The sequence below is a fragment of the Neomonachus schauinslandi genome, chromosome 7, assembly GCF_002201575.2.
Source record: "Neomonachus schauinslandi chromosome 7, ASM220157v2, whole genome shotgun sequence".
Taxonomy (NCBI): domain Eukaryota; kingdom Metazoa; phylum Chordata; class Mammalia; order Carnivora; family Phocidae; genus Neomonachus; species Neomonachus schauinslandi.
This window is the reverse complement of record NC_058409.1, coordinates 36381222-36407394: the sequence shown is the minus strand read 5'-3', so window position 1 is coordinate 36407394 and position 26173 is coordinate 36381222. Positions and strand designations below refer to the sequence as shown.

At 37.4% G+C, this 26173-nt stretch overlaps 1 protein-coding gene across 8 annotated transcripts in view; it reads right to left on the bottom strand.

The window, feature by feature from the left end:
- Positions 1-24783, bottom strand: part of TCERG1 (transcription elongation regulator 1) — a 59924-nt gene extending 35141 nt beyond the window's left edge. For 4 of the 8 annotated variants that reach the window (XM_021701733.2, XM_021701734.2, XM_021701735.2 and 1 more), the window contains exons 1-9: positions 24697-24781; positions 18087-18312; positions 15665-15817; positions 14348-14777; positions 9830-10072; positions 5445-5507; positions 4079-4279; positions 3258-3370; positions 2418-2506 (exon numbers count right to left, since the gene is read on the bottom strand). In XM_021701733.2, the coding sequence (XP_021557408.1) occupies positions 2418-2506; positions 3258-3370; positions 4079-4279; positions 5445-5507; positions 9830-10072; positions 14348-14777; positions 15665-15817; positions 18087-18312; positions 24697-24755 (1577 nt within the window). In that variant the 5' untranslated portion in view covers positions 24756-24781. Of the gene's footprint in view, positions 1-2417; positions 2507-3257; positions 3371-4078; positions 4280-5444; positions 5508-9829; positions 10073-14347; positions 14778-15664; positions 15818-18086; positions 18313-24696 lie in introns of all 8 variants that reach the window. The other 4 variants (XM_044916761.1, XM_021701737.2, XM_044916762.1 and 1 more) reach the window with 2 other exon arrangements.
- Positions 24784-26173: the final 1390 nt, after the last annotated feature.

Sequence of the window (26173 nt, the reverse complement as noted above, 5' to 3'; positions counted from 1 at the left end):
CAAGGATGTTCTAAACCGCAACAGCAACTTTTGTTAATGTGGGGGGGATGGGAGGACAACCTCATCATCCACTTATAGAAAAACTCTGCATTTACAGAAAACTATGCTATCACACAGATTTATATTTACAAAAATAGCAAAATTTGAGACATATTTAGTAAAAACCACTGACGAATACAGTTTTTGAGACACTTTAAGATGCATGCACACCACACATACAACTCTGTACACGTGTACACAAAACAACAAAGGGTCCAGAAGGCATATGTAACCAAACTTTCATTAATGAGGCTTGGGGAAAGTGGAATTCTTTAATTTTTTCCTCCATATAATTCTTTCATATTATATGTTTCTATGGATTCACATATTCTTTTCTAATAATATCAGATTAATGAGAAAATAAATGAAAGCAGGACACAAAAACCATAGATATAAAACATACAGAAAGAGAGGTTTAGAGGGTGATAAATATAAGAGACTTGACATGCAAATAACAAATGTTCCAGAAAAGGAAAAACAAACAGATAAAGAGAAGCAATAATTAAACAAATTCCAAAAGAAATTCCACTAATCTGGGGACAGCCTCAAACCTGAAAACTGATGAGGGTCCACAAAGCTTCAGACTGGTGGGGTTCGGAGGTAATTACCGGCTTTTCATGTACAAAACTCAAACTCAGAAACCACAACCTAGGAACATATTCTTTAAATAGACTGTTTCCATAACTTTGATTTTGGATCCAGGTAAATATTTTGCTTACTTATTTTTTAAAATGAGGCTATGTATCAAGTTGGTGGAATGAAATATACAGAATACAATTATGCCAAATGCCTTTAAAACATAATATTTGACTACAAATCCCTGGAGTGACATACCTTGAAAATAAAAAAAAAAAAACAACGTGGGGGTGGGGTGAAGATAATAAAGGTTAAAAAGTGTCTTCAGTATCACACTGTTAGTGACAGTACTGGTACTATAATTCTGTGACTTGTGTGTGAGAAAAGCAAATGAGTAATTATGTTGCTATCACTCAGCAAAAGATTTTGAGCAGGAAAGGGGATGCTGAATTAAAATAGATAATGAGGTTCAGTAAAAACCTTGTAAAGCTGAACTGCAAGTAATATGAACACATGATGTATCTTTAAATGTGTGCATCTTCAATCTGTGTCTACCAAAGAGGTCTAAAAATAATGACTTAATTCAGTAATAACAACTATCCCTAGATCCTATAAATGCCACGTCCCACAAAAAGCAAAATGGCCAAATCTAGGTCTGAGACAGGAAATACATGAGAAAGCCAGGAACATCTTTGTCAGAGTAGAAAACAAGAAAGGTATCAAAGACAGGGTTGCAACAAAAAACCCCAGTCAACCTTAAGAGGCTTCACCCAGCCCAAGATGAAACAACTGAACTTCAGTAATAATAATAACAGATGGAAGCAAAGAAAATGTATTTAAATCTATGAATTTGTATTACTCAAACCAACTCATTCTTGTGAAAACCTCAGCACTACTGACATTTTGGGTCAAATAATTAATTCTTGTAGGGAGCTCTCCTGTACCTGGTAGGATATTTAGGAGCATCCCTGCCCTCTAACAACTAGAGGCTACACGCTATTAATCCCTTCCAAGTTATGACAACCAAAAATGTCTCCAGACACTGCCAAACATCCACTTCTGAACTAGTCTTGCCAAAAAGATCACATGTGAATCTGATCAGGTCTCTACATGTACTTGCTAGTTTGCAAGAAGTTCAGGAATAGGAGAGTGAAACAGTACCAAGGGGATGCAACAGTAACATTTAGACTGAGTCTCCATGTAACATATTTATTTTTTAAATAACAAAAACAGGAAAAAGCAATGAAAACACAATGAAGGGAAACCAATAGATCACAAGATGTAAGGAAGAACTCCCTGCAACATGTGGACTGTATACGGATTACATGGGCTGGAGCAGGAACAGGAGAGAGCACTGACACAGGGAGAAGAAGAAAAGGGAAAACCAAACCAAAGAAGAAAAGAAATAAATTAAGTAAATGAAGACTTAATAAAAAAATTAAACTTAAATACAGACTATACAGTTCTATAAATATAATCATGTATGTGGGCATATGTACAAAATCAACTTTTAAAATTTCAATAAAAAGGAGATTCAGGATCTCACAGCAGTTCAAGTCTATAATTATGTACAATAAACATTAATGGACAGTACCATGAAAGGAGAAAGACAATGTAGCAATTGAGTTTTAAGAAATACAAACCAAAATATTCACTCATTAGATAAAAACGTCTACTTGGCATGTATTTTTTTAAAGCACCTTTTCTTTTTAATATGATAAACCATGTAACAACCAAATATGGCAATAAATAAGCAAACAAGAATGAAATAAAGTAACTTACTAACTGAGCCAAGTACATACCATGGAGTACCAGGAATAGGGGTAGTAGCTACTGGCTTTGCCTTCTGGGCAGCCTTTTCTTCTTCAGTCATCTCCTCCTCTTTGGGCTCCTATGGGAAATGATGTTTCATTAGTATCATAACACTATACCTGAATCTTACACAAATACAAGTAAAACTGTGAACACCTCAAAGTGCAACCAACATAAGGTCTGTTACTAGCATAGTGAGGACACTGAGTAGGAATTGCTAAGAAAGTTCTAAATCCTTGCTCCCTAGACAGAGCTGAATTCTACAACAGCAGACCCCAGCAACAGCAGATGGTCCTATCTTACAGACTCACTAACCATCTGCTTAGGAGCAGAAATGGAGAACTTAAGATAGAAAATCAGATGAGACCTCTTCATTTAAGGTTACTTCTTTCTCCTGCTAACTTCCTTACTAATAAAACATGACTACCGTTAGTCCCTCACTGCATAAAGAAAGCTTCCAAAAAGCAGAGCTCTTTTAGTGCTCTATAGAGATCATTCCATGCCAGGAGAAGACAGATAAAACATCCCCCAAATATAAATCTGTACTTATAATTTTTACCATGTGCCAGTCTATAAATCAGGAGGTTGGGATTGGGGTCGATGCCCTGGTCCAAGGCCCTTTCTTTCTAGGGGCCTTGGTTTACTGTAAGAAGTAATTTAATGAAACTTTCACAGGAAAAACTGAATTACAAACTTCAAAGAACCCCAAAATTTCAGAAATCAGACTAAGGACAATTATCTAAAACTGTATCAGATGGGTTTTCAATTACAAGTAAATTGTACCCAGCAATTAATGCTGGCTCCCAGGTTAATAGGTCATGGCCCTTTACCTCCTTTATCTCCTTTATTGGCTCTTCTTTAGGGTCCTCCTCCTCCGTCTCCATTGGAAGAGGTTCTTCAGAAGGTTCTTTAATTGGCTCTTTAATCTTCTCCTCTAATTTTTCTATTACAAAGTTAAGACAATGTCACTCAATGGTCTTTGGTGTAATTTTCCAAGAACTTTCAAATACTAAGCAATTAAGACATTCCATAACTAGAAGTTACTAACCACAAAGATAAAATGTTCTTCTTCGTATCATCAATTTCAATATAATGTACTGGTCAACTTCAAATACCCTGCTATACCATCAGAAAACTGTCACTAGAAATCACTGACTGCAGAGGGACATAGTCTTTCAAGTCACTCACGTATCCTTTGTAGCAATGATTCATTTTGCTCAAAGGGACAAGATACTAAGATACTTAGAAACAGGAACTTGTGATACAGAAAATTATATGAGTTTTCTTCATCCAAGACTCCAAGGGCCTACATTTCTTTCTTTAGAACAGATGCAATACAGACATCTCTTCCTGAGAGTACTATCAATCTCAGTAATTACACAGGAGAATAATTATGCAATTCCTAACACAGAAATACATGTGTACAGATGTGTAATTTAATTTCTCCAGATGGAAAAATCATGGACAAATATGTAAGTGGAACTGGCTTTTTAAATACTTATTTATCAATTTGATACAAATAATCCAACAACTATAGAATTAGTAAATCCTTCAAATGTGTTAAAAAAGGAATTAACCCAGAATTTCAAATAGCATTCTATTTATTGTATCATAGCTTTTACTACATCTCAACAAGTCATTAAAATTATACCTTTTTCCTTTAGCTCTTGGGGTTTTTCCCAGGTTGATTCTAACGTTCTATTATTATAGTAATACGTCTTTCCATCCGCTGTTTTATACTCAGTCCACTCAGAAACTGCCGTTGCTCCAGCTAAGGTAGCAGGGGAAGCTGCAATAGCAACCTGGGGGTGTATCATAGGTACGATAGGAGGGGCCATGCCTGGCAACACACCTAAAAGAAGAATAATACAAAGTTAGGTCCAAGGATCAAATTGTATAGCAAAATGAAACTTTAAAATATGAGCTACATCTTTCTATTAAATATTAATAAAAGAATGAGCCAGTTGGAACAAAAACAACTTATTTAAACGTGATTTAATTAATTAACCCTATTTCCCTGGTTTAGTTCTAAGATCTAAATTCAATTAGATTCAGAAATTCAACCCAAGAAGTACCTTAAGAACAGTCAAAAATTTGGATTGAAGTTATGATGAAGTCCTAACAATAATTATAAAAATCATGACACATTCTGTACGTGACGAGAAATATATTTTTATAAAGAATTTCTCAAATTCTAATGAAATCAAGACAACAAACATATTTCCTGAGCATATTTCCTGAGGCAAATTACTTTCTAGCTCTAAGGTACCTAAAAGGGTATGAATAAAATTCTCAGTTTTAAAGTAAATGACTGAGTTTATTATCAAATCCACGTTAATATACTAAATGATTAAGTTAAATGTCCCTGTTAACTCTGTCAGTTTAGTCTTTTCCTTAAAAAAAAAAAAAGGCAGTTTCTTCTGTTTTTTAAAAGAAAGCCAAAATTAGTATTTTTTTTTACAAGACAGCTACACAAGCTGACATTATACAAAAATAATTAAGGATATATGAATCCAAATTGGAAAAAAAAAAAAAAAAACCCTCATATCCTATTCCAAAATTTAAGTTTCAGGTAGCTATCTTCAGTAAGTTTCAAATGTAAATTTATACTATATACACAAATATTCACACACATATACTCACTAGCATGCAAGCATAATCACATCACTTTACACATGGAAATGATTTTTTTATATTTAACTTAAAAACACACATCAAAAATAAAATTAAATGTTATGAATATGAGAATGAAGTTGTTTACACTTATTACAAAAATTAAGATATAAAGTGATCTGACCTTATTTGCTTTTGTGAACCAAAGAAGCTAATACTACAGGCAATTGGGAAAATTAAGTGTTGGCCAAATATGACAACTGCATTTATACTGCTCATTAAAAAGAAAAATATAAAAAAATCCACTCACTTGGGCAAAAATAAATAAATAAAAGGATAAACAACAACATTCACTACCATGCCAACTTACAGACAAAACAAACTAAGATGGTTTTAAAAATTACCGGTCTTGGTGGTAGCGACTGTCTTTACATACGGGCAGCTGACTATTTGCATCATTGCTACACCTGTAAAATGGATAAGCAAGCATACGTTGGAAAGCTGCCATGGTATGTCGGCTACCACTGGGATTCAGGGAAGTAATTTACCACTACAATTTAGAATGCTATTTCCAATGAAAAAGACCAGGAATGGAGTAGAATTTCTTTTTGTTTGACATTTTGTGGGAAGTGGTGCCAAATCCAATGATAACTAATTCTAAATTATAGCATCAATTACCTTTTTATCAAACCAGCTCTGATAATATTTGAAGGAGTCTTGAGAGTTTAAATTCAATGAAGGAAGCCCCTTCATTACAAATATATAACAAGTTCTCGTGTGGGACATTTTCCCACAGGACATCAAACCCATGCTGCTGTTGCTTAGATACCAGTGAAAGGCAGATGCAGCATGACACTGACAAGACGCTTTCTCTGTGCTGCTGCTAAGTGGGAACTACATGCAGAAGCTGAGGCATGGAGCATAACCATGCAGAAGGAGAAAAAGAATAAAATAGGACAAAGAGGGGTACAAGAGAAAGGAAGAAAGTAAGGTATGAGATGGATTCAAAATTCCAATGCAAATAATATTTTAAATAAAAGGGCTGAGATGAAAAGAAGGGTAGCATTCAACTAATGACAAAATATCCATGTTCAGGACCTGCTCTATGGAATGTCACAGGCCTGAAACAGTGTGGAAGCAGGCTAACATGTGAAGAAAAATACAGCCCCTTTAGTAGCACTAATGACTACATGGGCTGATTGTTCAGAAACCTCTATTATTTAAGCCAACTACAGAAGCAGCACTTGTATCAAAGAATGGAAATTACGTACAGTTCTTAGAAGAATGAAGACTCATCATGATGCATTACAATGGTGATAAAAAGGGAATGAAAGGAAAAGCTGGAAAACTAAGACTGATTAATTGAAGAAATCCAAAATCAAGTGTGAATTAGAAAAAAATTTTTAAAGGAAAAGGCTGAAGGCTGAACGCAGGAAGAAAAGGAGTTGGGGGACTTAGTTTTAATTTCTATTTGTTTGGCTGAAAAAACTAAACCTAGTTTAGTACCAATGAAAATTTAAAATAATATACTATTTTCCCCACTAAAGTATAGGAAAAGAAATTTCTCTTAGAGTTAAAAACTGAAATTAAACCCCTGGGTTTGTAAATAATGTACCTAAGTTCACACACACACACACAAAAATACTGCCAATTTTTGAAAAATGCCTTTAATTTCTTATTTACTATTTTAAGTAAAGAATATTAGAGCTAAAATTTCTATTACCTCTGAAACTAAAACAAAGGCACTGGATCATAAAAGCACGCTGAGTTAAGTCATATGTATGGTTCTGTTTTCCTTAATGTTAAAAGAAAGCAATGGAAAAATTCATTTGGTTAAAGAAGTTACACCACATATTAGGTTTAAATTAGTATAAATACTGCCATCTGCAGGACCACTGAACCTAGTAAGTCAGGCCTGGAAATTTAATTCTTAGAATACATGAACTTTTTTTCCCTCAAACAATGTTCTCCAAAACCACCCGCCAAAAGGTAATTTTAACTATTCAACTTAAACAGAAGAAAATCAAATCTATTCATATTTAGGCCTAAGTGCCATTGTTAAGGATCAACTGGGCCAACACAGAACTCCTATATTTGACTGACAACAAAGAGACCATACTGAAAGGTCGTATGTGTTTCTTCTCAAGCTAAAAAGATAAGGTTTTCTTTGAGGGTAACTACATACATAAGACTCACAAAACTGCCACACATCTAAATTTTTAAACCTCTATTTAAAGGGAGCATCTAGGACGTCTGGGTGCCTCAGCTGGTTAAGCATCCAACTCTCAATTTTGGCTCAGGTCATGATCTCTGAATCGTGAGATGGAGCCCCATGTCAGGCTCCATACTCAGCAGGGAGTCTGCTCGAGAATTCTCTATCTCCCTCTCCCTCTGCTCGTGCTGGCTCTTGCTCTAATAAACAAATTTAAAAAATAAAATTTAAAAAAATCCAAAGGGAGCATCTATTCAATCTTCCTGTAACTTTATTCTCAAGTTATGTTCTACTAGGAAATTAGAAAATTCCATTTAGCATTCTGAATAGTTCTGATGTAAGTTTCTTAAAATTCCAAGTAAGATTTTATAGTCTTAGACTTAATTCTTCCACTCTTTTCCTTCATCTTATTTGATTATCCTTTCCTTAATCATCCTCATTAGAGCCATACACTGCTATTACAGAGAGAACTTAAAGCTCCAGGATAAATCACATCCAAATCTTTCCTGTTTACCTTACTGCCAAATTGATAAAGAGAAACAAAAAGAGCTGTGTATAAAAGATTTGGGGAAGAGAAAAACAAGTTGTCTTTTCCTTTTTTTTCCTCCCACTAAAGCACCTTGGAAAACTGAGTTAAAAGGGAAAATGAGAAAATGAATTCGTAATATCAAAGATGCCTTACCATATAAACAAATATTATTATTATTTTCTATAAAACATTAACTCTTTAAGGAATCTTGGCATCTTGGACAAAATTTTACAGATTATCTAACTCAAGCTCTCTTCCAAATGACCTACAAAATGACATTAGTGACTGTCATTTATTAAATGCCTTTTACTACTAAACTTCGTAAGTACCACCTCGCTTGATCAAATGGTCACCACCATCTGTTTTAAAACTTAAAGATGGGGTGAGGGTCAGAGAAGACCATATCAAAACAGACCTATAAGTAAAGGGATTTTATTGTGATAAAATTCAACAGTGTATAAAAATGAATTTTGCTACTCTGTACTTTTCACCCACTGGTCCCTATTAAGAACCTCCAAAGCAAAACAAAAGTCCATTTACAAAACCTCTCAAATACTTCGGTAACATCACCATGCTATGCCTCAATCTTCTCTCTACAGAATTCACAACCCCAGCTCCTTCAGATGATTCAGAATCCAGTATATGGTCTGAATACTGTCCTTGATCCCAAAGCAGAGCAAGACTGTGAGAGCTTATGACCAGTGTCAACCTAGTCTCCATGTATCACCTGGTTTTCTACCAAAAGTATATCCAGAGGCAATTATCCAGCAGCTTGTCTTAAAATTTAATTTAGAAAAAGGATAATCCCTAGTACGAGGAAACATTTTTGGTTTTCTTCTTACTTTTAAATGATTTGAGTTTCTTAAACATCACATATTGGGTATTTAATTATCTAACACTACATCAACAATATGCGAAAGGTTTTCCTTAGGGGAAAAAACCTCCCTAATTCTTAAAATTTTTGGTTTCTTCCTTGCTAAGGTGCAATACCTAAGTGGTTGCTTCTTTTCCAAGCAGTCACAAGGAAAAAGACAATTAGAACAATAGCGATATTTAAAATATGTACAAATCTAAGAAACAGCTGTACTACAACCCTATTCTTACATAAAAACTAGTACAATAAAACAGCAATAATAGATAGCATGAGGAATATGAAACTGGGAGACAAGAGGCCTACATTCTATCCATCTTTGCTACACACTAGACCTGTGAACTTGAGCTAAGGTATAAAAGCTTCAAACTGTAATACTAGGAGAAGAGACCATGGATTAAGGGTTAAATGTGTTTGCCAAAAGCATTCAAATTAGGATGCCCGACACTATCACTGTTTATTCCTACAGGAAAAATTCTACGCCACAATCTCACTATACCTATTTAAATGTTTAAATGATGCAAATTATACTTCACTTCACTTCATGTTACAAGGAAAAGTTCTGGTTTTGCTTTAGATGAATTTCTTACAGTTAAGTGATTCACATTTTCTTCCCAGTATAGCACAGTTATTAAGAGCATGGTATTCGGGTCTGGAGTGCTCAGCTCATATCCCAACATCATCACTTATCAGCTATGTGACCATGGGCAAGTCATTTAATCTGTCTGTGTACCTACCTCATACGATGGTTGCAAAAATTAAACTGAGTTATTACATGTAAGGTGCTTAGAACAGGGCACAATATATAAAATCACTCAATTTGTATTAGCTAGTAATGACTTGTAAGTTCTCAACTTCACAGACTCAATCCTTTAAAGATATTGCATTTGAACATAGTTACAGGAAAAGATGATCATTTTTAATTCACTGAGGCCATTATCCAAAAATGAGTGTAACTTCAAATGTGGCTCTAATTTTAAGACATGTAAACAACAACAAAAAAAGGACAGTTACCAAAACTGAAGAGAAAATATTGCAGTTAGCCATGAATCTTTCAAAAAACATTTCAAACAGGTGAGATTCAAGGCAAATTTCAAATGCAACAGACACATGAGAACAAACTAACTGACAATATGAAAACATAGCTGGAAAGGACTATTAGAATCTATTGGTTTACCTGGAAGTGGAATTGGCATGCCAGGAAGGGGAACACGAAACGGAGGTACCATTACTGGTGGAAAAGCAGGTATTGCTGCTGCTGGCTGAGGTACTGAATGAGGAACAGCAGGAGGTAACGTCTGGGGATGCGGCTGGGGAACAGTTTGCACAGGTGTGGCTGTAGGAGCAGGAGTTGAAACACTAACTGTAGGCGTGGCAACTGAAACAGCAGAACTTGGGGTCTGATCTTGTGTTGTGGGTGCTGATAAAAGATAAAACAAAAATATGTATCACTCCTTCATAAACCATTTCGCTATATTCATTCATCATCCACTCATTCAGTAAGTATTTAAGGGCCCATTCCATGCACTGCAAGAAATTTGTAACAAGGTCTCTGTCTTCAAGAAGCTTGAAAATAGTCGGTTAAATGAAATACAAAAAATAACTAAAATACAAAGTGAAATGGGATAAATGTACAGGAGTGTAAATCAAGACGCAAAGACCATTTCTAACTGTGAGAGGGTACAGAAAATTGTATACTGTGATGACAGGCCTTGAAAGATTAGGATTTCAACAAGGACAATGACAAAGTAGGAGGAGAAAATAAGCAAGTAGTGGGAAAAGTGAGTAAAAGCAAAGAGGAGATGATAACAAGGAATTATTTAGAAAATACAAAGCAAGCAGTCAACTAGCAAAACACTAGGCATATCAAAAGAACCAGTGAGTTATGGCTGGAAAGGCAGGCCAGAGGCATAAAGTACAAGGCTCTGGCAGAAGACTAGGGTTTCGGCACTTTACTGGGTAGTGAAAGGGAAGAACTAAGGTAAATGTACAAATCTGACCTAACAGAATGCACACCAAAATGTAGGTACTACATCCGTGTATGCCTTTCACATTTTGCTACATATCGTTCATTAGAGCTTAAATTTTTTATAAGAATGCATTCATGTGTTATTCGTGTCACTTCGTGAGCATAAAAGAGGTCTAGGGGAGGCAAAATGAAGGTTTCTGTATGGAAGAGAATTAAGCAGTGTTCATTTGATGAATTAATCTGACAGATGAATGGGAAAAAAAGGAAGAACAGAGGTGGGAAAATCAATTTCAACCTATCTGGAACTATCCAAGCAAGGAAGAACAGTGAGAAAAAGATATGCAATAACTGATGACTGAGTATGAACAAATGGGAGTAAAAAACAAGTTGCGTTTCTCTACAATTATTTCAAAATAAAAAGGTAAAAAAAGAAAAAATAAAAATAACTCATGTTTCCAGTGTGAGAGACCAGGAGAATATGAAATTCGGGATAATTTGATTCTAATACATTATTTTTAAGTACCAAAAATAAAACATTTCATCTCTATTTATCACATTTAAAATCAAATTGTGACCCAAAAAATAAAATCTGTATTTTATACTTTGTAAAAAGTTTCAGTTCTCAAGTATTATAAAACATTTTTGTTATTTATTTATAACCCACTTAGTTCCAAAACAAAATTCATTTTGGTAACTCACTGGTAACAAATACTTCATTTTTAAACTACCTATACTGGACTAAGAATGAATTTATCAAATTAAATGAAAAGAACAGTGCATTCCCAATCTTTATGCCAATTTTATTCTAAGGGAAAGCACGCTGTTGAATACAAGCCACCCAATAATCCACCTGACAAAATTTGTTATCTTTTTTCAGCTCCTAATAATGAAAAACTCACTTAGGCTGGGAAGATGTGAGCAATTTCATACTTGTTAATGAGGGACTCACCTTGGCTAAATAGACAGCAGGGCCAAACAAGTATCTTCAGGGGCCCAGGAATGAATTGTTGGTCTAGCATAGACCTAGCCTTAGGGTACAGTATCATATTAATATAATTTTATAACAGTGTGAAAAATACAAATTACATGCAACATTTGCCCAGTCCCATAAATATACCACTTAGCATCTGTAATCTACTGTAATGGCTGAAAATATGTCTAGTTATTCTTCCCAACTTCCCTGAGGAGGAGGATTTCATCAGCATTTTTCACAAACTTGCACAGGATAAAATGAGTTTATGCTGAACTGGGGCTAAAATATAAACTTAATTTTTATTTCCATTTACCCACAGGACTATACTGCAGTTCATACAATTACATTTTTTTAAATGTTATGGTAATAATATTTAGATATAATCAGAAGTACGATAAAAAGTACTATACTCAGGAAAAGAATAGGAGTTACAAAATCATCAAATTTCAAATGGAAAGGAACACCAATGGAGATGGCAAAAAGTTATTCACTCAACCCACTCCTCCTGCTGACACAGGATTTTCTAAATCTGATTAGTGGCCATGAGTCATGAGAGGAAAGACATAAAGGCAATGAAAGAATTCAATGGGAAACTGGGAGAATGGGAGCTAGAACTTAATGGTCACTAAACTCCTACTAACACCTTTTGCTAAAATAACTAGTGAAAGGCTAGGCCCCAAATATACTTCTAATCCAGCCTCAGATCTTAATTAAAAAAAACAAGTGACTACAACAGATGGAGAAATACTAAGACTGTAGTATGACAACACTTCAGGATACTGAATCAAGTGAAATAAAAACAGACATCAGGAATACTCAGAAAGAACATCAAAAGTGATGTTTAAGGGCAGTAAAAAGAACATGTTTTTGCTACTCTGTTCTTAGAATAAGGGCCTCCCAATCAGTGAACGGCAGTGCAAAAAATGACAAACCAGAGTTCTGAATAGAATAGTTCATAGCAGCAAGACAGCTATGGACCTCTGGACAGACCACTCTGATATAGAAACGGAATACATATACGACAGTTAAAGTATTCTGCTACCAACCTTCTTTAAAACAAAGTACTACTACTTCTCCTTCCTAAGAAGGAAGGGAACAAAAGCATAAGCAACACAGAGCCTCCACACAGAACTGCAATGCTTTTATTAATCTCCTTCTGTCATTACCAGCACAGGTACCCCATAAAAACTGGTAGTTTCCTGCCTTACCACACAGGTTTTTAGAAACACTAGCCTATGAGAAGGGAAACCCCTCAGCCAGCTAGTAACTGTCAGTTATACTTCCATATCAGAATCCACCTTAGCTAATCAAGATGTAAAGCATTATTTACATCTTCCTACTAAGTGCATTTTCCCCCAACCTATCTAAACTATATCAAGCACAGCTGTTAAAAAACTGTCTCTGTATTAGGTGTACCTTACTTCTTCAGTTACTCCAATCCAATCTGAATCTGTTATGATTTAATCTCTCTCACATATTTCTTATAGGATAAAAGACATTAATAACTCCCAAGTCCCTGAAGCCATCTTTTCTTATTCTCATCTATTATCCAGGTAGCAAAATAATCCAACTTCTAATCACCTATAGGGTTAACTATGTATCTTCATACCAGTATCAAAACAAAATAATCAAATCAATAAAACCCTTATTTAAATATTTTGGGGCTCAACCTCAGCCTAAAGATTAAGCAGTACCATATATATAAAATTACAAACAAAAACCTCCCAAAACTAGTAGTGTTAATATTAATGACAATCTTTTAAGCAAATTAATAATTCTCTTCTCATTCCTAAAATCTGCTATAATCCCCTCTCATCTTTTTAGGAAAGGTCTAACCCTGGGGCCTCTGTGACGTTATACATGAAAATTCTCTTTCATTTCTGACTGCTTCTATCTCTGCTCCTCATACATCTGCCTGTATCCCATTCTAGGACCTACCTACCTCTACACGAAATTATTAAAAAGTTCCTAATAACTTTCCCTATTTCAATAACTACCCCCCCCCAAAAAAAGAATGCCAGAAAAATGTTCCAGAACACTGCACTTATACTGGACCCCTGGAACCTACCTGCCTCACCCATATAGCTAGTTCTTAAAACTTCGTAACCTGGTCTCACTCTGAATAAATGTGTTAACCAATATAAACCACCCCCCACCTCAGAAGACTTTCTTAACAATCCCATAAATTGCATTTATCCTCACCTCCTGACCTTTGTTTATGCTGTTCCCCCTACCAGAAAGATCTCTTTACTTTGAAATCTACTCAAATCCCACCACACATCCTTCATGATCAATCTCAATACCCACATAGTCTGTCCACCCATTACTCATCTCTCCCTTTTCTTAAATTCCTACCACCTTCTATTTTCACTGTATAACTGGGCACACTACTCCCTAATTGTTCCACATACATTATTCTTGCCTCAATTAGAAAAACTGAAAGTCCTGTAAGGCAGGAACAAAGACTTACGCTTATTTTACAAACCCCACAGCACCCAGCATTACTGTTGGCCGAGATGGAATAGCTACCTCTGCACTTCCCAGTTTAGCTTCATGAACGCCAACAGGACAAATAATTTCTTCTACTAATTTAAATTCCTGTTCTTTTTTTAACCCAGAAGTCTTAGTGTCAAAAATGTATTTTAAGTAACATCAAGGATCACACCTGAAACACTAGCATCATTTTGCAATGCAGTCCCTACGTGTCCATTTCTCTAGCCCCTAAATGAAAACACATGCTGGCTGGTACTCACTTGATACTGTCTGCGAAACCGAAGAGGCAGTTGTTGTGGTAGAAGTGGTAGAGGATGGGGTGGATGATGATGTTGAAGTGGACACTGCAGGTGCTGGGCTACTGGTTGTAGGGGTGGAAGCTCCTACTGCTTGTGCTTGTACTTGCGCCTGCACCTGGGCCTGCACTTGGGCCTGCGCCTGAGCCTGTGCTTGTGCCTGAGCCTGGGCCTGCGCCTGGGCCTGGGCCTGCGCTTGAGCTTGTGCTTGTGCCTGCGCCTGCGCCTGGGCCTGGGCCTGGGCCTGGGCCTGGGCCTGGGCCTGGGCCTGGGCTTGGGCCTGAACCTGAGCCTGGGCTGCAAGCATAGGTGTCAGTTCTGACTGCTGAATAACCTTAACTCCATCTGGTTTGGTCCATGCAGATTCACGTGTCCGAGCATTATAATAATAAACCTGCAGAGGAAGCAGAATCGTTGGTATCCCAGAATCTGTCAACTATCATTAAAAAAACACTAATGCAACTACATCCTGTCTTAAAAGGTATTAAAAAAAAAAAAACTTAGAAAAGAGAAGTACATGGAAATTGGCTGTTGGTGTACTGATACTAGAGGTAATTTTCCCCTCCTTTCTCCCCTTCCCCTAATTTTCTATAATGAGCGCTCTGTATTTTTAACACAAAAAGGAAAACCAAGGTTGTATTTTGTGCACAAACTTAACTGAGAAGGCCTCAGACTGCTCTCCTTAGAAAGCCTTGCTTGCAGAGTTGGCCCTGACTGGCATTTGGACACCTGAATTTTAGAAGGGCTCCCACAATTCCCTGGAAACCCTCAACTCCTTGGCTCAGGCAAGCTTCCTTGGTAGACAACACTTCACACGTATCCTCACAATTCCATGCTGGAGGAATTAAATTGTTCAATGGGATTCCACTGAGTGGACTCTTGGAAGCTTATGCTTGGTTTCCTCCAGTCTTTGCCCCATACACCTTTTTTTCTTTGCTGGTTTTGCTTTGGATCCCTTCACTGCAATTAGTCTTAGCTGTGAGTACTACTACATGCTGAGTTCTGTGAGTCGTCCTAGCGAACACCAAACCTCATTGACACTATTTAAAATACAAGCTTCCAGAATCACAGGTAAACATACATTAACACTCCAGGCAACCTTATGTCCGTGCAGAAATCCAATCCAGTGAGCCTTTCTTGGAGTTCTACCCTATCCGGTGCTTGTCTGAGACTCATTTTCATTGGCAAGGATACTGTAACTTATCTCCATTTGCCAGAACTCTTAACTTTTACTCTCTTGTCACTACCAAGATAACGACCTAAATACATTTTATAATTTACCTTCCCATCTGGAGTTTTATTTTCAACCCATATCTCCTCAGTAGGAGGCAATGCTGGAGTACCAGGAGCAGTCACAGGAGGCATTCCTGGTGGAAACATCATACCCGGAGGAGGAGGCATGGTTCCCATGGGTGGAGGCATAAAAGGTGGTCTCTGTCAATTAATAAAAACAATAATGGTCACTTGTATTTATCTTTTTTTTTTCCCCTTCAAATGACTAAATTCTACCCAAAAGTAAAGTACTATAAGAGAAACTAGTTTTATAACCCATTCAAATACATTCACCTACATTGTATAAGACAAGTTTCTCTTTAACAAAAATGATACTCAAACAGATCAGAAAGGAATACATCAAAACACTAACAGAAGTTCTCTCTGTGTTACGGCATCATGGATGAATCAATCTTGCTTTTTCTTTATACTTTAACAGCATTATTTCATACACTGGGCACTGGATTATTTTCAAAAGGAAAAAACTGATTTATATATCTTGCTGAACACCAAGCACACCAATGCCTCCATACCTCACCTACAACAGGAACCAACCATAAAAGAAACATTATTTTATAAATAAAACAGCAATAACTGAAAAACCAGCTATACATAACCCTTTATTCTCTTTTCCCATTAAGTAACTATAATGTAGGAAAATATTCATCATTTCCTTTTTTTTCAAGTAATACTAATAATGTAGCTCAAACATACAAACATCAGGAAGTTTAAAAGACAAGGTAAAAGAGTTGTCCATTTTACTTTTAGTGAAAATAAAAATTTAAATGGTATGTATTACAATTTTTAAACAAATTTCCTGGAACCATTACTGATCTAATCCTCTCTCTGATAATTCCTTTACTGGCATTCTTCAAAGATTGCTGACACAAGACCCCGAACCAAACAATTTAAGTGAAACTGCTATATCTTACTTACTAAAGCCGAAATGTGGCCTGACATTTTAAAAACAGATTCTGAACAGGAATTAAAAAGATTTCCTCTATAATCTGTAAGTTACTTTAAAATTCAATTATCCAAAGCACCTTAATCTGTATAATGGAAGGGACACTATGCTAATAATACGAAATTGCATTTCCTTTTCCTAAAACTGTCTTCTTCCCATATTCCAGGTTTTTCTGGATTCAGTTTAGTCTTTCCAGCAACAGCACACAGACCCTCATTCTATGAAATAACTACTCCAAATATGTCTCACGCACCATTAGGTGGAAAAAATTTGGATTTAAAGTAAAACTACACACTTTATCCATCAAGACCAAGAAAAGTATCAAAACATTAGAAAATATCACATTACAACAACTGATTTATTTCCATTCGAGGGTCACATTAGTCTGTTAACATTTTATAATATTCTACAAGTAGATTTAACTCTTAAAGGCACAAGTTAGAATAAATCCACCTATTATTACAAGTTATACCAGAATCAGTAGGTCAAAAACCTACTTCTTATTCTAATCTTCAAGGAAATATAAAACCTTTTAACACTTTGTTGGGGGGGGGTAGGAACTATCCATTACTTGGAAGACAATATAATTATTAAGCAAAATATTAAAACTTTGTGTCTCTTCCATAAATATAACCCTGTCTAAACTGAGTTAACTTCACTTAAATACTACCTCATTACCCTTTTCTATTTTTAGTAAGTTCATTCTTGATTAAGCTAATGGAGGGCAGATGACAGCACTATATTTATTTGGTTTCAGAGGTATGCAGGCTGGATAAACATGAGAACAGATACATACTCAAACAAAAAGAAAGAAAACAATCTCAAAAGTAGACATTTGAGAGTTAATACCTTCATGACACCATTTCAGACAATAACTGAGTCTACATAAACGAGAGAGGAATATTATGCCTCAGGTTAAAATACCAGAAAAGTATTTATTTAAAGAAATCCCACAATAATTCCATTTCTAAAATTTTAAGATAACCCTTTTTTTTTTCCCCTCAGGGAGGGAAAATCCAAGTATTATACTTATGTCTTTTTTGTCACTTTCTAGATTCTATCCTAAGCATCACTTCTGGGGAGAATTGCTCAGAAATATATATACATATATTTACATTTATTGGCAACATGTATCCCTGAAAATAAATTTCACCCACTCTATATATTAAGATTTCAAATTTCATATCCCATAAAGACAGATTACTAAATTCTCAAGAGATAAAGGCATGTAAGAAATACCTTGCTGAATCCTAATCTTATATGTATGGTTTTCTATCACCATCTAAATTCCCATTCTGAATTTCTATACTAATTATGTTTCCACTGCTTTTGGACAAACACATTAACAGAAGGATGTTCTCTTCAGCTCCCATTTTCCTAAACAGTGAAACGAAGAACTAGTTTTTAAGCAAAACTCATATAATACTGATACTAACACTGACAAACAGCAACCTCTACATTCTTTACCTGGAGGTGCGGAGGGCCCATAGGTGGAGGAATCCCTCCTGGAGGAGGCATTGGCGGCATATTAGGATCAAAAGGAGGACGTCCAAAAGGGGGCCGAGGTGGTGGTGGAGGGCCTCGCATCATACCAAACGGTGGAGGAGGTCGCATAAGAGGTGGTGGGCCTCGCATCACTGCATTTGGTGGGGGAGCTGGGCCTCGGAACCTCAAGGCCTGCTGTTGAGCCATCCTGTGTGGGAAAGCAATGTATACATTTTTCCTTCTCAAAATTACAAAATGTAGCTATTGATCTCTAATTAAAATCAAATTTAAAAGGCCCTTAAGAGCAAGTGGAGTTGGAAAGTCATCATTTTGCAAACATCATGATAAAAAGTGCATCGGTAAGAATGATAATTGGTCACCCAGGAGGAAATTTGGATGAGGATGATTATTTGGATGGTCTTAAAATGTCTCCCCCCATGCTATTTACAATTGCAGGGTAGGATGAAGAACTACTAACTACATATTAAGGAAATTGGGCAACAGCCTGACCAAGTGATCAAAATTACTATCATCTCTAAAAAGGATAAATGGGTATCATGTGACGGAGAGGGACACAGTATCACCTATTCCGGGTAAGAATGTATAACCTCAATCTCATAATGAGGAAATATTAGACCAACACAAACTGAGGAATGTTCCATTTTTAAAAAGGGAGAAGAAAGGAGGGGTGCCTGGGTGGCACTGTCAGTTAAGCGTCCGACTCTTGATTTTGGCTCAGGTCATGATCTCAGGGTCGTGAGATGGAGACCCGCACTGGGCTCCAAGCTCAACACAGAGTCTGCTTCAGATTCTCTCTCCCTCTCCCTCTGCCCTTCCTGCTCATGCATGTGCTCGCTCTAAAATAAAATAAACAAATCTTAAAAGAAAAAAAGGAGGAAAGGGAGTGTATTCTTTACGAATGTCAATGTTATACATAAAAGACGAAGGAAGGCTGTGAAAATGTTCTAGATTTTAAAGGAAGCTAAAGAGATGACAACACAATACTAACTCCAGACTGGATTCTGTACTAAAGAGATGAAATGTTATACAGGACATTTTGAATTAATGGACAACACTTGTGATATGGAGAATAAGTACTGTGTCAGTGTAAATTTATGAAGATAACTGTTGTAGTTAAAGTATCTCCATTCTTAGAAAATAGACACTTAAGTATTTAGGGGTGAAGGGCCATGGTGTATGTATGTTACCCTCAAATGGTTCAGAGTAACAGAGAGCATGCATGTGTACAAATAATAATGAGATAAAATATTAACACTAGGTGTATTACCTTCACTTCTGCACCTTTTTGAAATTACTTCCAAATACAAAGTTTTTACGGGAGAGGTAGGTAGCAGCTTAAGTGATCACAAGTATTCTTTAATTAAAGGAAAAGCCTTTTGCCACATTGCGCCCCACCCCATCCCTCAATCTCTAAACACCCTGGTTTGTTTTCTCCATGGCACTTAAACAGATAGGTAGTTATCACCTAAGATGGTATTATCTATCTCCTCTCACAAGTGTTTTTTAAAAAAATTATTAACTCTGCTTACTATGTGTCAGGCAGTGCTCTAAGCTCTTTTTAAGTCATTTAACCACCATAACAACCCTATGAGATAGATGCTATAGTTGACCCTTGAGCAATACAGGTTTGAATTGCACAGGTCCACTTACAGGCGAATTTTCTTCAATAAATTCAGTACAATATTAGCTTATGTTCTCTTCCTTATGATTTTCTTAACATTTTCTTTAGTTTACTTTATTGTAAGAATACAATATATAATACATATAACATACAAAATATGTGTTAATCAATTACTTAGGTTATGGGTAAGGCTTCCAGACAAGAGCAGGCTATTAACGTTTAGTTTTGGGGGAGTCAAAAGTTATATTTGAATTTTCAAATCACGGGGGGTTTGAGGGGTCAGCATCCCTAATCCCCACAGTGTTCAAGGGTCAACTGTATGATCAACCTCATTTTAAAGATGAGGACAGACGAGATCGGGTATGTTCAGGGTGGTATGATCGTAGACTTAAAGATGAGGACATTAAGGCACAGGAAAGTTAAGTATCACTTGCCCAAGACCTCACAGCTGGTTGAGTAATAAAACCAGGATTTGAACACAGGCAACTGGCTCTTAAACACTACACCATACTGTCTATATAAGGCCCTTTAGAGCAGGAATTCTGTCTGTCCTGCTCTCCTGTATATTCCCAGCATAGAGTTAGGTCTGCACACAGTAGGTCTCAGTATGTGTGGAATCAACCAATAAATACCTAGGTGATATCGTACCTAAGCTACCTTACAAGTAGGGTATGTAGAATATTATAAAGATGATTTTTAATATAATTTGCCTTAGTCTTCCCAGTAGCTACTTCAACTCTCTATTTTATATATGAAATTTACATTTCTGTGCTCACAAGATTAATAGTTATATTCCTTATATACATTTGAAAATAATCATTTTTATACTCTCCTCACCAAGCTCTTCCAACTTTCCTACATTTTCAACCCTCTGCTTAAGGTTATCCTTTGAACTTTCTCTAAATTTTCCACAATGTAGTTCAACTGTCACAAAAAATCCTAAGAACCAAGATGGCTTCCATGAGAACACTAGGATTATAAACACATCCAAGAACTACTATACCAAGTGTATTTAACCAAATTTGCAAATGATCCTGCACTCAAGGTTACAAAGTATGATGTAAAAATGGTGACTACAAAAAGAAGTAAGGATTTTATCAGAATGATCAGACTTCAAGTTATATGCACTCCCCAAAGACAGATAGCCACTGTTACTGAAGGAAATCTTAACCTTTGAGCAGAAAAAAAGTTAAGCACCAAGGAAAAATACTCTGTTTCAGCACTGAGTTAATAATGTGCCTTCATCTTCTGATTTCCTTGGAGTCTGCCTCTCCCTTTTTGAAAAATTTACAGTAATTCTTTCTTCAGAATTTCACTTCCTAGTTATAGCTTGAAGTTAAGCATTTAGGCTCTAGAATGACAGAACAGTCAAATCAGGGCTCTGCCTCTTGTTGTAGGCTAGTTACATTTTTTCTGAGCCTGAGTATACTCAGATGTAAATTAGCAGGGGAAGAGAAATAAAACTTATCTCCTATCTCTCTGTTCAATGAGATAATGCCTGTGAAATATTTAGGATAGTTATCTGGTACACACTAAACTACTTTATCATTACTTTCCTTCCCCCACAAAACCTAGTACAGTGCTCTACTTGAAAAGGCACTTCACTGTCAATTTGACTCAAGAGCTTAGCTATGAAGTCTGCCACTAAAAATGGTGACAAAATTCACAGAATTTCTTCCATCAACAGCCTAAAGTTGCCATCTTCTGATGTCAGATCTGTATGGCACACATGCTGAGCTCTCTATACCACTCTTTCATTCCAACAGCCTTACTAGAAACTGCAAGGTGGAATAAATGAGCTAATAAAGCACTTGGAACAGCACCTACCACTTAAGTCCTCTGTTAAGTATTAGCTATTGTAACTGTGGCTATAACGTCAGTATAGTAAGATTAGTAAGTGTTAAATGGCATTAATATTAGAAAGTTAGCTATACTATAGTGTTAGCTATATTATTATAATTACTATTATCAGACTCCCTATAACCTTACCCCTCTATACTCGACCTCTCTATAGACTCCAGTCTTCTTTTTTGATCAAATAATTCAAAAGTTCATTACCTTGAAGCCTCTGCCTGGCATGCTTTTCCCAATATGTTTACATAACTGGCTCCTCATTATTCAGCCTCAGTTCAAATGTTACCTCAAACTCTTTTCCCATCCCAAACCTCTCCTAGCCCCTCTCTGGCTCATTACGCAGTTTGAATTTTCAATTATGATAAATGCTATGAAGAAATTTCTCACTTGTTTACTTTTGTATTACCTCTACCCACTAGTATGTAATTTCCCCTTAGTATACTGCTGCAACCCAGTGTTGATAACTGTTCAAGCATTAGTCTTTTAATAATGATATTATTATGAAATGAAAACTAGATACTTTTTACATACCAGGCAAGTTATATGGACAGTATTTGTACTAACTCTTTTATTCTCACCACAACCCAATAAGGTTAAGTTTGGCACCATTTTTACCAATTTTTTTAAGGCAGCTGGCCAGTGGTAGGACCACTGTATTCTTATTCACATTTTACAGTTGAGAAAATTGAGATTGCAAGTACCTTGCCATAAGACATAAAGCATTAATAGGTAAGTAAACAAAGGCCTTGGATAAAGGATCTATACAAATATGACTCTATAAAAGTTTTCTTAATGGTCCCAACCATTAAGGGATGGATGGCATTTGGATCTCTGAATAAATTCTGTCTATTGTGGGTTATTTGTACCCCTATCACTTTCAACCTTTTTGGAAAAGAGAAGGCTACTTACATGAATAGAAAAGCAATTTTTTTTTTTACAAGAACAAATGTACTTCCCTACAGGTATTCTATCCAGATATACAATGTCCTCAGTGGTGAAGACAATGCTGCAATTCCTTTAATAGGAGCAAAAATAGAGAGATGCTATTGATGGGAGTCAAATTAAGTAGTAAGACTGTGAGGAGACCTAGACCCTGCCGATTACTCAATGACCCTGCATAAGTCTCTTCACACTTGCAGGCTGATCATCTGATAAGGTTAGTTTAATTAGCATTTAGATCAATCTTAATTAGCATGGAAGCTCCTTGAGGACAAAGGTTTCTGGTCTGCTTCAAGGCTCTACAGTACCTGCCAGCAGGTACAGGGGTCAATGACCATCACAAAGCACACACTAAATATAGGTCCAAAAAGGAAACCATCTCTCAGTCACCTTTATTCATTTATTTACCATATAACCACTGAACACCTCATTTGCCAGGGACTATGACAGACACACCGTGATATACATAAAGGATACCAATACAAAAACTAAGCCTCAATTTCTACCATCAAAGAAGCCATAGAAACAGGTAATTTCTCTTAAACCCTGAGAAATACTAAAATAAATTATTTAAGTGAAATAGTTTTTACAGTACACTCTGGAAGCAAAACTTCCAACCCAAGAGGCCAAGGTATAAAATATGTGCAACAGAACACCTAATTAAAAACCCTATTCAAATCAGTTTTGCAACAATGTCTAGCTATTATTAATAAAGTCTAAAAGGCTACTCATTGTAAAGCTCTAAAATGCAAAGTAATGTTCCCAATATGACTAGCTAAGTAACTAAGTAACTCGAGATCACAATCAGGAATAAACTTTCCATCACTAATATTGAACCACCCTGACAATGCACTTTGATCACTCATTACTAAAGTGTACATATGGGGTTTAAAGGATTTGAAATTCATTTCTGAAAGAAAACAAGATTTTATTCCTGTCAAATAAGGATTTTTGTGTGTGACAATTCAGAATTTAGAAGACATTTTTCCTGAAAACTTGGGTAACAATACCCATTTCTTTATACAATTTCATCTTGAGCTCCAGACAATACTAAAGAGTCCTCATAACCTACACTGCTCTTTTTCATGTTCAAATGCTGACAATGGCACAATTCAGAATGAGAGCTGAACATCTGAAATGACATTTTTCCCATGCGGGGGGGGGGGGGGGATGTACCAAATATACATAAAGCTCAGGACCTCTTGTCCCCAAATATCACTGACTAAAGAATTTTACTTTATCAAGACACTTTTACTGTACCAAATCTTAATTACAAATTCCATAGGCACTGAGATACCAGAGGAAGAAAGGTCACTGCACTCTTTAGGGCAATGGCGTAAGCAGAAGAATGGAATAGCGATCCAGACTGCAGGCTCTGGAGCCTGACTGCCTTGGTTCAAGCCACTTCCTGGAGCCACAATTCCACCAATGCGACCTTGTCCCACGTCCTCAACCTCTACGGGGTTCAGTTTCCTCACCTGTAAGATAGGCAAGTAACTTAACTGAGGAGGGGCCTGCAAAATGACAATAGCAACTACTCCAAAGGCACACAGAAGCACGTAACAAACGGCTGTTGCTACTGCTGTTATTCACAAATGCGGCATGAGGAATAAAATGAGAGAAAGGAAGGAAACACACAGGAAGTTCAAAAAAGCAAGCGATGTGGGGATGAAGGCACAGGGCAGACGTGGAGACCCCCGAGGGCCGCGGAGGGCGTGGGGAATGCTGAACCAGAAGTGGCGAGGGGTCCCCGGGAGTTCAGCGCGGAGTGGAAGGGGTCGATGAGGAAAACCGGCCCCGCGGCGATGCAAAGCCCAGAGGAAGCTGAGAGGGGCCGAGGCGGAGGCGGCACGCGGCTGAGGCGGGGCCCCAAGGCGGGAACGCCGGACCCCGCCCGCAGGCCGCAGGCCGCGAGGGGCACTGGGGACCCGCGAAAACCGCAGGGAGCACCCGGACAAGGCGTAGGAGGCCGCGGCCCAGCCCCGGGCCGGCTCTCATTCAAGCCACCTTCCCCTTCCCCCTTCGCCAACCCCATGCGGTCCTGGCCCCGAGCCGCCGCGGCTCCTCCGTCCACCTCCCATCGCGGATCTCCGCGCCACAGGCCTACCCCCTGGGACTCCACTGTGCTGAAATGTAAGGGAAGGCAGCGCCCCTTACCTGAGCTCCCCCGGGTTGAATCGCTCACCGTCCCCCCCGTCCCCGCCACGCTCCGCCATTACAGAGGGCCGCGTTCATCCACCCGCCGACTGAGCGTCCCCTATTGGCCGGACGGAACGTCAATCCCGTGCGAGCGGGGCGGAGATCGCGGAGATCTATGAGATGATTGGTGAAGCTTTCCATCAATCCTCAGGCTGGGGGCGGTATCTGCCTTACGATTGGTGAAAGGGCCCGCCGACTTTGAAAGCGGTATCGAGACAGCCAGTTGATTGGTCACTCGGAGGCTTTATGGGAAATGAGACTTGAGCACCGAGGAACCGCCGGCGCCCTCTCGCGGTAGGGAAAACTAGGTCCTCCCACGTCGTCCGGGCTGCGGTAGCCACGTGTCCGCCGGCTTCCAGGAAAGCCAATTGTGGAGCCATGTTGGCCCCATATTGGCAATACTGGCTCAGGCAGAGTCCCTTTCCGTGCGAGAGCCAATCAAAAAATCGACCTGGGTCGCGCCTAAGCCAATCGCAGAGTGGCTGTGGAAATAAGCTATTTCCCAGCTTTTCAAACTCGAGTCTTAAGTGATCACGCGATTATAGCCGCGTTATTAATAATAGATTACTAACTACAAAAGTACCTCCTAAATTGTATTGCCGGCTGATGAGTGTGATAAGTTGCTGTATTAAGACAAGTTGGAGGTGGCAAGCCTCTGCTCAGTTCACAGCATATAAAGCATCTGTCCTTCAGTTTGAAATAGGCTTGTCTGAAATCAGCACACCCTGATACCCCGAAGGAATTCTGTTTATTTCTCTTTTTTATTAAAGGGAAAAATCAAAAATAAACCTTTAGACTCAGATATCACAGGCATAATGAAGATGAACCCTATCATTAAGGAACTCAAAATATTAAAATAATAGATAATTTTTATTCACACCCAACAACACGTACCAGGTACAGTCCTAAGTACTTTACATGTATTAGCTCTTTGAAGTCTCAGAAACACTGAGAGGTGGGTACTATGAATACCCACAGTTTATAGATGAAACTGAGGTACAGAGAAGTAACTTCACAGAACTAGTAAATGGCAGAGCGTGACCAAGGCAGTGAGGCAGCAAAGCCCCATTCTTAAGCACCATCTCCAAGAAAATTGAAAACATACTCACACACAAAAACTTAATACAAAGTGTTGATAGCAGCATTATCCATAATAGCCAAAAAGTAAAATCACCCAAATGTCCAATCAAGTAATGAATGTATAAAAAAGTGCTATATCTAATCTATACACAGGAATATTAGTCAGTCATTAAAAGGAAGTACTGATACATGCTACAACATAGATGAACCTTGAAAACATTTAGCTAAGTGAAAAAAAACAGACAGAAAACGCTACATAGTGTATGATTCCATTTATATTAACTGCCTGGAATAAACAAATCCAATACAGACAGAAAGTAGATTAAGGATTTCCAGGGGGTGATGGGAGTGACTG